The sequence below is a fragment of the Panicum hallii genome, chromosome 7 (assembly GCF_002211085.1).
Source record: "Panicum hallii strain FIL2 chromosome 7, PHallii_v3.1, whole genome shotgun sequence".
Classification (NCBI taxonomy): domain Eukaryota; kingdom Viridiplantae; phylum Streptophyta; class Magnoliopsida; order Poales; family Poaceae; genus Panicum; species Panicum hallii.
The window spans coordinates 29986497-29997443 of NC_038048.1; the positions used below are offsets into that span (position 1 = coordinate 29986497).

At 40.9% G+C, this 10947-nt stretch overlaps 1 protein-coding gene across 1 annotated transcript; it reads right to left on the reverse strand.

The window, feature by feature from the left end:
• Positions 1-942: 942 nt before the first annotated feature.
• On the reverse strand, positions 943-3829 carry LOC112900601 (putative B3 domain-containing protein Os04g0347400). Its single transcript, XM_025969446.1, has 7 exons — positions 3746-3829; positions 3362-3650; positions 2641-2723; positions 2242-2530; positions 1946-2151; positions 1208-1445; positions 943-1101 (listed from the first exon to the last, which is right to left on the reverse strand). The coding sequence occupies exons 1-7, from the start codon at positions 3827-3829 to the stop codon at positions 1028-1030; spliced, it is 1263 nt and encodes a 420-aa protein (XP_025825231.1). The 3' UTR covers positions 943-1027.
• Between the last annotated feature and the right edge of the window lie 7118 nt (positions 3830-10947).

Genomic DNA, 10947 nt, shown 5'->3' on the forward strand with positions numbered 1-10947 from the left:
TGAAGTTGGAAATCAGCTTATTGCCACCTGGTCGCTGGCACTCCAAAGGATACCTGGATTTGTCCGTCATCGGGAGTGGTGTTTATATATATGCATAACACAATACAAGGAGAGATGTATTGATATGCACTAGTTTCATGCAATCATGCACTCCCTGCAGAAGTTTTGAAGCCAAGCACTCAGCAGGTCAAGTCAATTTGCTGACAAGCTTGGACCCTCCATAATAATAAGAGTAAGACCCAGGAACATGGGTGAACTTAATTATGTACAATCTAGTCATAGAGTCATAGCTTAGCGGCGTGTGATAACAACATGCCACAGCGTGGTTTTGATGACGTTGAAGGTGCAGACGTCGCCTACCTTCAGCCTGTTCTCCCGGCAGAACTTAATCCAGCCTAATCCAATATGATAACTACTGTTCTTGTGCATGAGGCCACGAACCTGCCAAGACCTGCTGTTATTGGCTGAGGTTTTGAGTGTGATCGTGCAGTGTTTCTGCAATCCAATCCTAGAGCAGAAGTTCAGTGCCAAAGAATGCAAAAAATGAGATCACATCGGTTAGAAAATTGAATACAGTAAAGCAATGCCAACTATCCATGTATCACTTTGCATACATACGACTGATACATCTTAATTCTTGTTCGTGTTGGCTTGAGTTCTTTAAATCCGATACTATATGAAATGAATTAAAGAAGTAATAATTTGTGATAGCATGCACATTTATGTTATCAATAATTAAAAATATCAAATGAGGTGTAGTTTCAGACTCTCCAAAATGAGACGTAAGCTCGTCGACATAAGCTCAGATGCCATGCTATATCCTAGCAGCTTATCAGTTAATATTCGTTTTCAGAATTTAATGGCTTCAATCCTATTCCTAACTTGTATCAATGGGAAAATGATTATCCTTACAAGATGCTTTGCTATTGAGTTGTAGTTCATCTCCTTCTGTACCCAAGAAGGTGGCCCAATCTCGTAGACAGATCTTAATGAATTAGTGGAACCTTTTGGCCTCACTCGTTCTTCACTACTTAGTCTCATGTTCCTTGTTGGATGAGCAAGGTGACTCCTTTTGCTTTTTCGTATCTGCTGATGCTGGTGCTTCATAAAATAAATGGAATACATTTTCTTCAGTATTTAACTCATAATCAATCCATTGCAAACAAATCTCTATATATTAGAACAACTGATATATATTTGTGCTTACAGCGCTTGATAGTGACATGCCATAGCGTAGTCTCCATGATGTTGAAAGTGCACAGGTCGCCTGTCTTGATCCTGTTCTCTTGGCAGAAGCTTTTCCATCCATATCCTAGAATGCAGCCGTAGGTCTTGTATGTGGCACCATGAACCTTCCATGACCTGGTGCTGTCTATTTCTGTCTTTAGCGTGATTGTGCAAGTATTCTGGAACCCAATCCCGCGGCAGAACTTTATCGACAATGGCTGCAAGCATTGTGATGCAACAACTGATTTAATTAAGCATCAACATTTGATCATAGTGGACAAATACTAATGGCTAATTAGTTATGAGCACTTCTTCATGTGGGTCTGCTTAGAAGTTTTTCTTGGTTCAATACATATGAAAAATACTATAGAAGAGCTCATATTTTGTCAAAGATTTTCTTGCCTTTTTAGATAAAGAATGGTGTTCTGGCATTTTGATTCATACGGTCACAATTTTTTACTAAAATACTGTTTATTTTGATTATACCATGCATGTATATATAGTTTCTATTTCGCAACCTCGCAGACTAAAAATTTGTTCACTTCAATTGCTTATTGAAATGAATCAGATTCTAGTTTGTGAGATGAAACTAAAGTGGTGCATGTGGACAAACGGAGGGATGGTCAATAAATTATATCATATAAGAGGCAATGTGATAAGTAGAATTAAATAATAAAAAAGAGAGAGGGCGCTCAAGCAGAGCAAAAATTGAGCTTACTAGAAGGCACTCGAGCGCGTATGTGTTGATCTCTTTCCTTATCCAAGATGATGGCCCAATCTGATAGTCAGGTTTCTTCAGTGGCAGTTTCGTGTTCAAGTATGTCACTGAACTTTTTGGCCTCTTATTTTCTTTACTGCTTGACTTCTCATCATTGTTTTTACGTTTCCTGATGGGAGAAAGTGATTCTTGTTGCATTTCAACATCTGTCAATGAGGAGAACAAAAAATTCATGAGCATATGTTCGTATCTGTCAATATACTCAATATAATAAAAGAACCAATTCATTTTCTCACTTAGTAGAATTCCAGCATCCTGGTTCTTGAAATCTTTCTGGTGTCCATTGAGCCCGAATGCTTTGACTTTGAAAACCATGTTCCCTTCATATCTCAAGAGCAAAACGTCACCTTTGGATATTCCATGAAACTCCAGAAACTGTGACCAGCCACCTGCGAAGAACATGCCTGATGGATTGTTCTCAAGTTCAATCTGCCAGAATTTGCCAAGGGGGCTGAAAATGACAGCTGTTCGACTATTCAGGTACTCCTCAGTGACATAATGCTTCACAAACCTAGCAGGGATTATCTGCAATGACATATATGTAAGTAAAAAATGGTCTTGATGCATCTGAATTCTAAATATTCAATTAGATGTCTAGTTTGAGCAAAACATAATATCTGGAAGAGTTTGCAGACCATCTTCTCTGTCAAATTGGGGTAAACAATCCTGATGAACTGTGGCTTACAGGAAACCCCTTTGCTGCTTCTAGATGCCATAACTGAAGAAATGTGAGATATAAATATCAATATGAACTGAATGATAATATCTGCTAATTATTAACAATAATGTAGCCATTAAACAAGATACATAAATAAGCTATACATGATGACCAGTCCAACAGTAATTTAAGGGACCATTTATAACCCCCTGAGTTCCACATAACATTTGTATGAATTTCACAAGAAAGTATTCTGCCTTTCACAAAGTAAGCCTAAGATATTGCTCCTCTTGTTATATGGTAATCTCTTAATGGTAAGGTCCAATGCCCTTTTCAACCTTATGCGCCAATGGATTTATCCATGCAATTCTAAGCCAGTGGTGAGGTAGATTTATAATCTACTTCCCAGCCATGTACATTTTCCTACAGGCTTATACCTCCCAGTTCTAGTTTAATACGAGATCAATGCTTCAATTATTCTTTCAAAAAAGATATCGAATAGGCTATATAGTTTCTGCCCACCAATCTTCTAATCGGAAAGTAATCTTTTCAATCCCCATCTGATCAGGGAAAAGGTGCCGAAATTAGCATTACAATCTTGTAATCGGCAAGTAATAATCCTTACGATGCCCGAGCTGATTACGAAAAAGATGCCTTAGATAGCAATGTTCAAGATTCGTATGGAAAGGCATGTTCACCTGCAGCCGGAGCTGCGAACTCCTTGATGCAGAAGCTGGTGTCGAACGCCTTGAAGGTGAGCGCGCCACGGCCCGCGTGGCGGAGCACGACGAACCAGCCGACGCCTACGCCGTGCGCGGCCAAGAACTCCGGCCACCCGCGCCCCAGGAACGCGCCGTCGCCGTCGCGGCCGACCTCCACTCGCCACACCTTTCCGAAAGGGCTGACCACGAGGGCCGTAGGCCCCTGCGCCCCTCCGCCTCCGCCGCCGCCGGCGTCGAAGCACCCGGCGAGCTCGTCGGAAATCCGCTGCATTGGGAATCAGTGAGTTCAGTAGGCCGTCGATGGGTGAAGCGTCAGCGCCTGAGCTCGACGGCGATCGAGGAAGGCTGTGCTTAGCTTACCAGCTTGTGGAAGGACGGAGGCATCAACGCCTTGAGTTGCTTGGCCGCGGCGCGCGCGCCGACGGCGCTTGGCGATGATGCCATGGCTACGGTGCAGTGTCCTGGCGTGACAGTTCGCCTTTTTAATTAGGGGAGTAACTCAGCGATGGAAATTGTAGGGAAAATAAGGAAAGGGCGGTCTCACCTTCCTTTCAGGAGAGCGATGGAAATAAAAGGGTTGAGAAAAAATTTTAGGGAAAGAGATCTATTTTTTATGAGAATCTATTAAAAGTTGTATTTTTACATCTCGTTCCCTTAGACTAGTCCCAATGAAATATTTCATATTGATGTTTCTAAGATAGCCATACAAACAACAAGGAAATGATAGCCATACCTCTCTAATGCACAGTTGACAATTGTACGGTGTGGTTTCATAGACTCCAAATAGCATTTAATTTTATAAATAATCAAGAATTGGTACCCACTTACCAGTATTCTCATCTAGATAAAATTAGTTTTCTCTCCCTTCTTAAATTTAATACAATATTATTAAGAAATTCTATGTTGATACAACCTGCTTAAGATTTGTTCCTGATTTTTCGATGAAAGTGGAGGATAACTCGATTTGAAGAAGGGCCGATGTTGTGCTGCCCGACTCTAATACCACAAGGGGCTGCGTTTCAGCGACAGTTACACGCTTGCTGTGCCAAGAATAATCTTGAACCTACAAGCAAATCGAAGACAAGTAAGAACAAGTAGACAAACAAACAGCACACAGACCTTGCCCAAGGTATAAATATGATACACACGAAATTGGGGTTCTGAATCAAACAAAACGGATGGTCTAATCGACACACACGCTCATGAGAAAGTAACAGAAGCTAAACTTTCATCTAAACAAAAATCCAAATCTCAAATGGTCGCTGCTACTTCTATTTATAGGGAGGCTGCTACCAGGATGCGCTGGATGAGCCATCCAAACCCTAGGATGCTCCCCTTATGGGCTCTACTAAAAACAACGCCTAGAGGCTCAACAACTGGGCTTCTGTTCAGCCTGGATTCCAAATGTCTGGCTGATTATGCTTGGTTCCGGATGAATCTGATGATGAGGTTGGATCCATCTGAAAGTACACTTCAAGATCTTTCCAATAAGTACTCATGGGCCTCAAGGAACCTCCAAAGTGAAGAATTATGGCCATCTCAATCCGGCGCTTTCTGCAGGTCCAAATGTGTGGTCTGAAAGGCTTGTCCGAACTTGCTTCCTCTAGGTCCAAACTGGCTGTTGTGTGATCTTCCTCTAGGTCCGAACTTGTTACTCGCACCCTCACACTTGGCTGGTTCTTCACTCATGTTTCTAAATATAAATTCATCATCATAATTTAGTAGCATCCAATTCTGAGAACTATATGTATGGACAACTAGAAACGAATTTACCTGAGAATTATGCATGTAAGCTCGATCTCTAGTTATGCGATTTTGTTGTCCTTACTATTCCATAGGTATGGATATATTAGGGGCAGGATATCCATATCATCCTCCTCTTCTTGCATTTGAGTCATCCTCGACTCAAACTCTTGCATGATTCTTGCTTGTCATTTAAAATCAGTCACACTACCATGTTCTGCAATAGGCATGAAAGGAGGAGGCCAGGGGGAATTTGATTGCAAACACAAAGCGATAGGCATGTGCATAGTTTGGACCCATTGTCTCAAACTGAATGCGAAGAGGTTGATGTAGAGCAAGTTGAGGTTGCTGCAGTCAATTTGTTCTTGTAGCCAAATATGATGAAATAGTCATGTTGCTGCAATAGTGACCTTGTATGTGCGGCTATGATGGTGATGCTCCCATCATCCTCCTCATATTTTTATTTTTTACCAAATTTAGGCTCCACACTCACGTGAAATATGAAGTTGATTTTTGCCTGACATGGTGCCAAAACCGCGGGGAACATAACTTTATGGCAACATTTCAAACCATTTGAAAATATTTTATTAAATTTACCAAGATTTTAGTCATCAAAATACAAGCATCATCCCTGATTTTGCAAAAAAGTTAGTCTAACATCTAAATCCAACAGTCCAGACCATTGTACAGTTAATTCTCTTTAACTAAATTTAGCCTACGCTCATGTCAAACATGCAGTTCATTTATCTACCCATAAGCGGAGATACTGCGGCGGCAGTTTGGTAGGGCTGCTGTGGGTAGCATTCATATAATTTCTTATTTATTGTTTACTGAAAATTTAGCCTCTACACTCACACCAAATATATAGTTGATTTCTACATTACAGATCGTCGAAACAACTACCTGGTCTGCGCAACTTTAAGGTAGCGTATTAAACCATTCTATAACATTTATCAAGACTTTAGTAATCAAAATACTAGCAATTGGAATGCTCATCACTGATTTTGCAGAAAGAAATTAGTCTAGCATCTAAATCCAACAGCCCCAACCAAATAGTATAGTTAATTCAATTTTATTTTACTAAATTTGGCTTACGCTCAGTTGATTTATCTACCAACAAGCGGAGAAAACTACGGAGTTTGGTTTCTAAAAGCTTTTGGGGTTTGGCAGGACTGCTGTGGGTAGAATTCATATAATTCTTTATTTATTTATGACTAAAATTAGCCTCCACACTCACACCAAACATGCAGTTGATTTCTACGTTACAGTTCCCCAAAATCGCTTGCATTACAGGCTGTCAAAACCGCGGGTGACTAGATTTCTATGTTATAGGCTGCTGAAACCGTGGTAACTGGTTAGCTGATCTGCGCAACTTCAAGGTAGCATTTCAAACCATTCCAAAGCATTTTATTAAATTTACCAAGATTTTAGTCATCAAAATGCTAGCAATTGGAATGCTTATCCCTGATTTTACAAAAAAAAATAGTCTATCTAACATCTAAATCCAACAGTCCCGGCCAAATAGTATAGTTAATTTTACTAAATTAGGCTTACCTTCACTCCAAACATGCAGTTGATTTATGTACCCACAAGCGGAGAAAAATACGGAGTTTGGTTTCTAAAAACTTTTGGAATTTGGCAGGACTAGTATGGGTAGAATTCATATAACTCTTTATTTATTTCTTACTAAAATTAGCCTGTACACTCACACCAAACATGCGACGGTTCACCAAAACCGTGAAGATTGGATTTCTGTATTACAGACTGCCGAAACCAGGGGCGACTGGATTTCTACGTTACATGCTGCCGAACCCGTAACATCTGGCTAGCTGGTCTGAGCAACTTTAAGGTAGCATTTTAAACCGTTCCAAAATATTTTATTAAATTTACCAAGATTTTAGTCATCAAAATACTATTAATTGGAATATCATCCCCGATTTTGCAAAAATATTAGTCTAACATCTAAATCCAACCGTTCTGACCAAATAGTATAGTTAATCGTTTACTAAATTTGGCTTCCGTTCACTCCAAACATGTAGTTGATTTATCTACCCACAAGAAGAGAAACTACGGAGTTTGGTTTTTAAAAACTTTTGGGGTTTGGCAGGACTGCTGTGGGTAGAATTCACATATTTTTTATTTATTATTAAAATTATCCTCCACACTCACACCAAATATTTGGTTGATTCTACGTTATAGTTCGCCAAAACCACGGAAACTGAATTTCTGCATTACAGGCTGCTAAAACAGCAGGCGACTGGATTTCTGCATTACAGGCTGCCGGAACCGCGACAACTAGCTAGCTGGTCTGTACAACTTTAGGTAGCATTTTAAACCATTCCAAAGTATTTTATTAGATTTACCAAGATTTTAGTCATCAAAATACTAGCAATTGGAATATCATCCCTGATTTTGCAAAAAAGTTAGTCTAACATCTAAATCCAACAGTCCCGACCAAATAATATAGTTAATTTTCTTTTACTAAATTTTGCTTACGCGCACTCCAAACATCCGGTTGATTTATCTACCCACAAGCGGAGAAAACTACGGCCCGCGCAACAAGGTGTGGCGCGTCGAGGTCGGGTGGGACGGCGACGGCGCGTTCCTGGGGCGCGGGTGGCCGGAGTTCGCGGACGTGTGCAGCGTCGAAGGTGGGTGGTTCTTGGTCGTCCGGCTCCGCGGCCGCGGCCTGCTCACCGTCAAGGCCTTCGACAGAAGCTGCTGCCTCAGGGAGCTCTGCACCCCACCACAGCAAGGTAAAGACCGATTCCCTTTGCGAATCTTGAAATTCTTTTGTCACGGTGTCAAATTCTCAGAGAAATTGAACGAATGTTCACCTCTTGTCATGATGGTGTCCAATTCTAGGAGAAATTGCGAGTAGATTTGGATTACATTTGTTTCTTGTGTCTAACTTTGAAAGAAGTTAAAGATTGTTCACTTTAATGTGGTGGACACTTGGCTGGATTGGTATGTTTTGAGTTCCTTCTGCGATCTTACATCTTCTTACCATTTAAATAATTTAAACTCCATCTTCTTGCATCAGTATTGTTTCTCTGGAAAAAATGGAATAGAGATACCAGCAATGCTAGTGAGCCTTGGAATCCTTAAAATGCCCAGCTCATTTAGGGAAGCATACAAACAAATGATGTTGTAGATAATTGGGATTGCAGAAGGTATATGTATCGTATGTAGATTATGTCCTATCATGGTTATCTCTAGAGTAGTTCCCCGGGTGCCAATTTGCATTGCGTGTTACTTTGTGGCGCGCCAGCATTTGCGAAAATGATAGGGTCTAGTACTATCTGCAACCATGGGATCTAAATGCCTCTTCATAATATTAAGTATACATATTATTTCGGTAGGTAGATATCTTGTGTTACAGTAACGTTTAGTTACCAAGATGTGTCATGGCAAGAATCTGTATGTATTGTTTGAATTGATTGGTCGCAACTCATTTTGTTAAGGTCAAGCAATCATATGAGCGGCAAAGACAGTATTCTTTCACCAGATTCCATGGGAAAAATGGTTAGCACACTGTTAACACAATTGGAAGTCATCTTGTAATAAGCACAATCATCACCTTATTTCCTTTCTCAATTGATATGATCAAGTTAGAAATATGATATGAAATTTTGCTAGGATATACGTGTGCAGCATGCTATTACAAAAGGGAACAAGTCAACCATTGAAGTACATGCATTGGTTTTCTATAGTTCAGCTGACGCATAATATTTGACACGTGTATGCACTTCAAGAATGTGATTGCAATAATGTCCTACATGGATCCTCCACTTGATTGGTGGTTCTGCGATACAGAGATCATCTATGTTTAATTTCTAGCAGAAAATATTTTGGAAATCACTGTGATCGATATTCTTGCAGGCTTTGCCAGCGTCCTTCTGCGAGGCAATTGGGTTGTTGGAAGTCTGCACGATCACACTTAAAACCTCAATGCGCAGCAGCAGCTATTGGCAGGTGGTTCTTCACCCATACAAGAATAGCAGCCACAGTGTGATGTCCGGCTGGAGGAGGTTCTGCCGGGATAATGGGATCAAGGTAGGGGACGTCTGCACCATCAGAGTCCTCGAGCAAAAGCTGTGGCATGTCTTCATCGAGGGTCCATAAAGCTGGGCTAGAAGATACATCAGTTCATCTGTGACTTCTCTTAAATACTGGGCCGGTGCTACTCCTATTATGATTAGATGTACACAAGTTGGTCAGTGGGTCAGCTTGAGTGCTTGATGCACTAAACACTTTATACTTCAAGTTTGCTCAGTTCATTTATGTATTTGGAGGCTATTTGTGTAATTTCTTGAATTTAGCATCATTAAACATTATATTTAAATTAGATCTGATGGTGCGTGGTGGAGAGATGAAATGTATGATCATAGTGTCCGCCCCAGCTATCCCCTGCATTCCAGGTTTGCATACTAGCAGATATATACAGGGGCCGATCTAGGATAAGACTTGGGGGGGGGGGGGGGGGGAGGGGTGCTGAGGCTCTTGTAGTTAAGTTAACATGATGTTAATTTAGGAGGTGCTTATAGGGGTAGGGTTGCGTACGTATGTTCATAGGGGTACGTGAGTGTACGTACGTGATGTTTTATGTGTAAACTTTAGAATTAAAAACCTAAATGCTACATAACCTCCTCACCTATTGAAGTTGGACTACTTCACCTCCCAAATTATAAAAATGGATGTTTAATCCCTTCAACTTTGCAAAACCGTTTACTTAGCCCCCTTGCCCGGTTTTGCGTAGTGGTTTTGGCCACATTTCGTGCTGAGATGACCAGAAATGCTGAGTCGGACAGCTGATATGTGGGGCCCACTTGTAAGTGAGAAGCTCTTCCCTCCTCTCTTCTTCTTCCCCTCCCCTTTCTCCCATGGCCCAACGGTAATGTGACAATGCACTCTAAAGGAGGGTAATAATGTGACAATGCATTGTGCTGGCACCATCCAAATTGAAATCAAAATTATATCTGCATAGCCCAATTCAATAGGTAAGTTATGTATGCGTAGCCCAAAATTATTGAAGCATTGGATAGGGATTTTAGGATAACCTTTTCTTTTTAAAATGGCTAGCTGGGTTTGTTTAAGGCTCAATGGAACCAGTTCCTTAGTAATTGGACGTCACTGGTCGTGTTCCAAAATTTTGGGCCTCTGAGGGAGGGGGAATTTTCAAGATGAAACTTTTGATGAAACGCAGTAATAACAACATAGAAATTTAATTTGAAGAAAACTATCGAAATCTGAAGCTCCCATGGCGGCGCAAATTTAGCCATGTTTGGGGCATGACGTGTTCCCTAATATTTCCAAGAGAACTATGTTGATTCTTGTGAAACAATTGCAGACAGATGCTACATATTATCAATCTGCGAACGGTGCGGATCGGAGCGCTCCTAAACGTAACCCGCCGCTCCTCCTGTGCCAGAGCAGGTTCGTGGGTCGAACCGCTCCATTGGAATAGCTGCCCCGCTAGACCCGTGGGTAGCCAAGGGTCGACCCCATTCGTGCTGCCAACAGATACCGGCCAACAAATTAATTGAGCGTTGAGCACTTGAACTAAATGATGATGCGCATCGCCTGTAAGGCTAGCTGCTACTGACCGATCACGTGTCAACAAAGTCAGCCAACAAATAAACGAGCTTTGCGATCATCTTTGTCCAATGACTAAACAAGCAGGCAACAAAATAGAAAAAAAAAACTCTGGAAATTGCTTTCACCATCTTCATACATGGATTTGTATATTTAATGATTGAACATAGAAGATGAATAAAATAAAAAAATATCCAAAAAGAGACTGGAACTGAATTACTGAA

Excerpts from the sequence above, each read along its gene's own strand:
- LOC112900601 (XM_025969446.1), bottom strand. The coding sequence starts at position 3,829 with ATGGCATCATCGCCAAGCGCCGTCGGCGCGCGCGCCGCGGCCAAGCAA. Across the intron at positions 2,152-2,241 it reads GGATGCTGGAATTCTACTAA|ATGTTGAAATGCAACAAGAA; the intron begins GTGAGAAAATGA and ends CCTCATTGACAG. Across the intron at positions 1,446-1,945 it reads ACGCGCTCGAGTGCCTTCTA|CCATTGTCGATAAAGTTCTG; the intron begins GTAAGCTCAATT and ends CAATGCTTGCAG.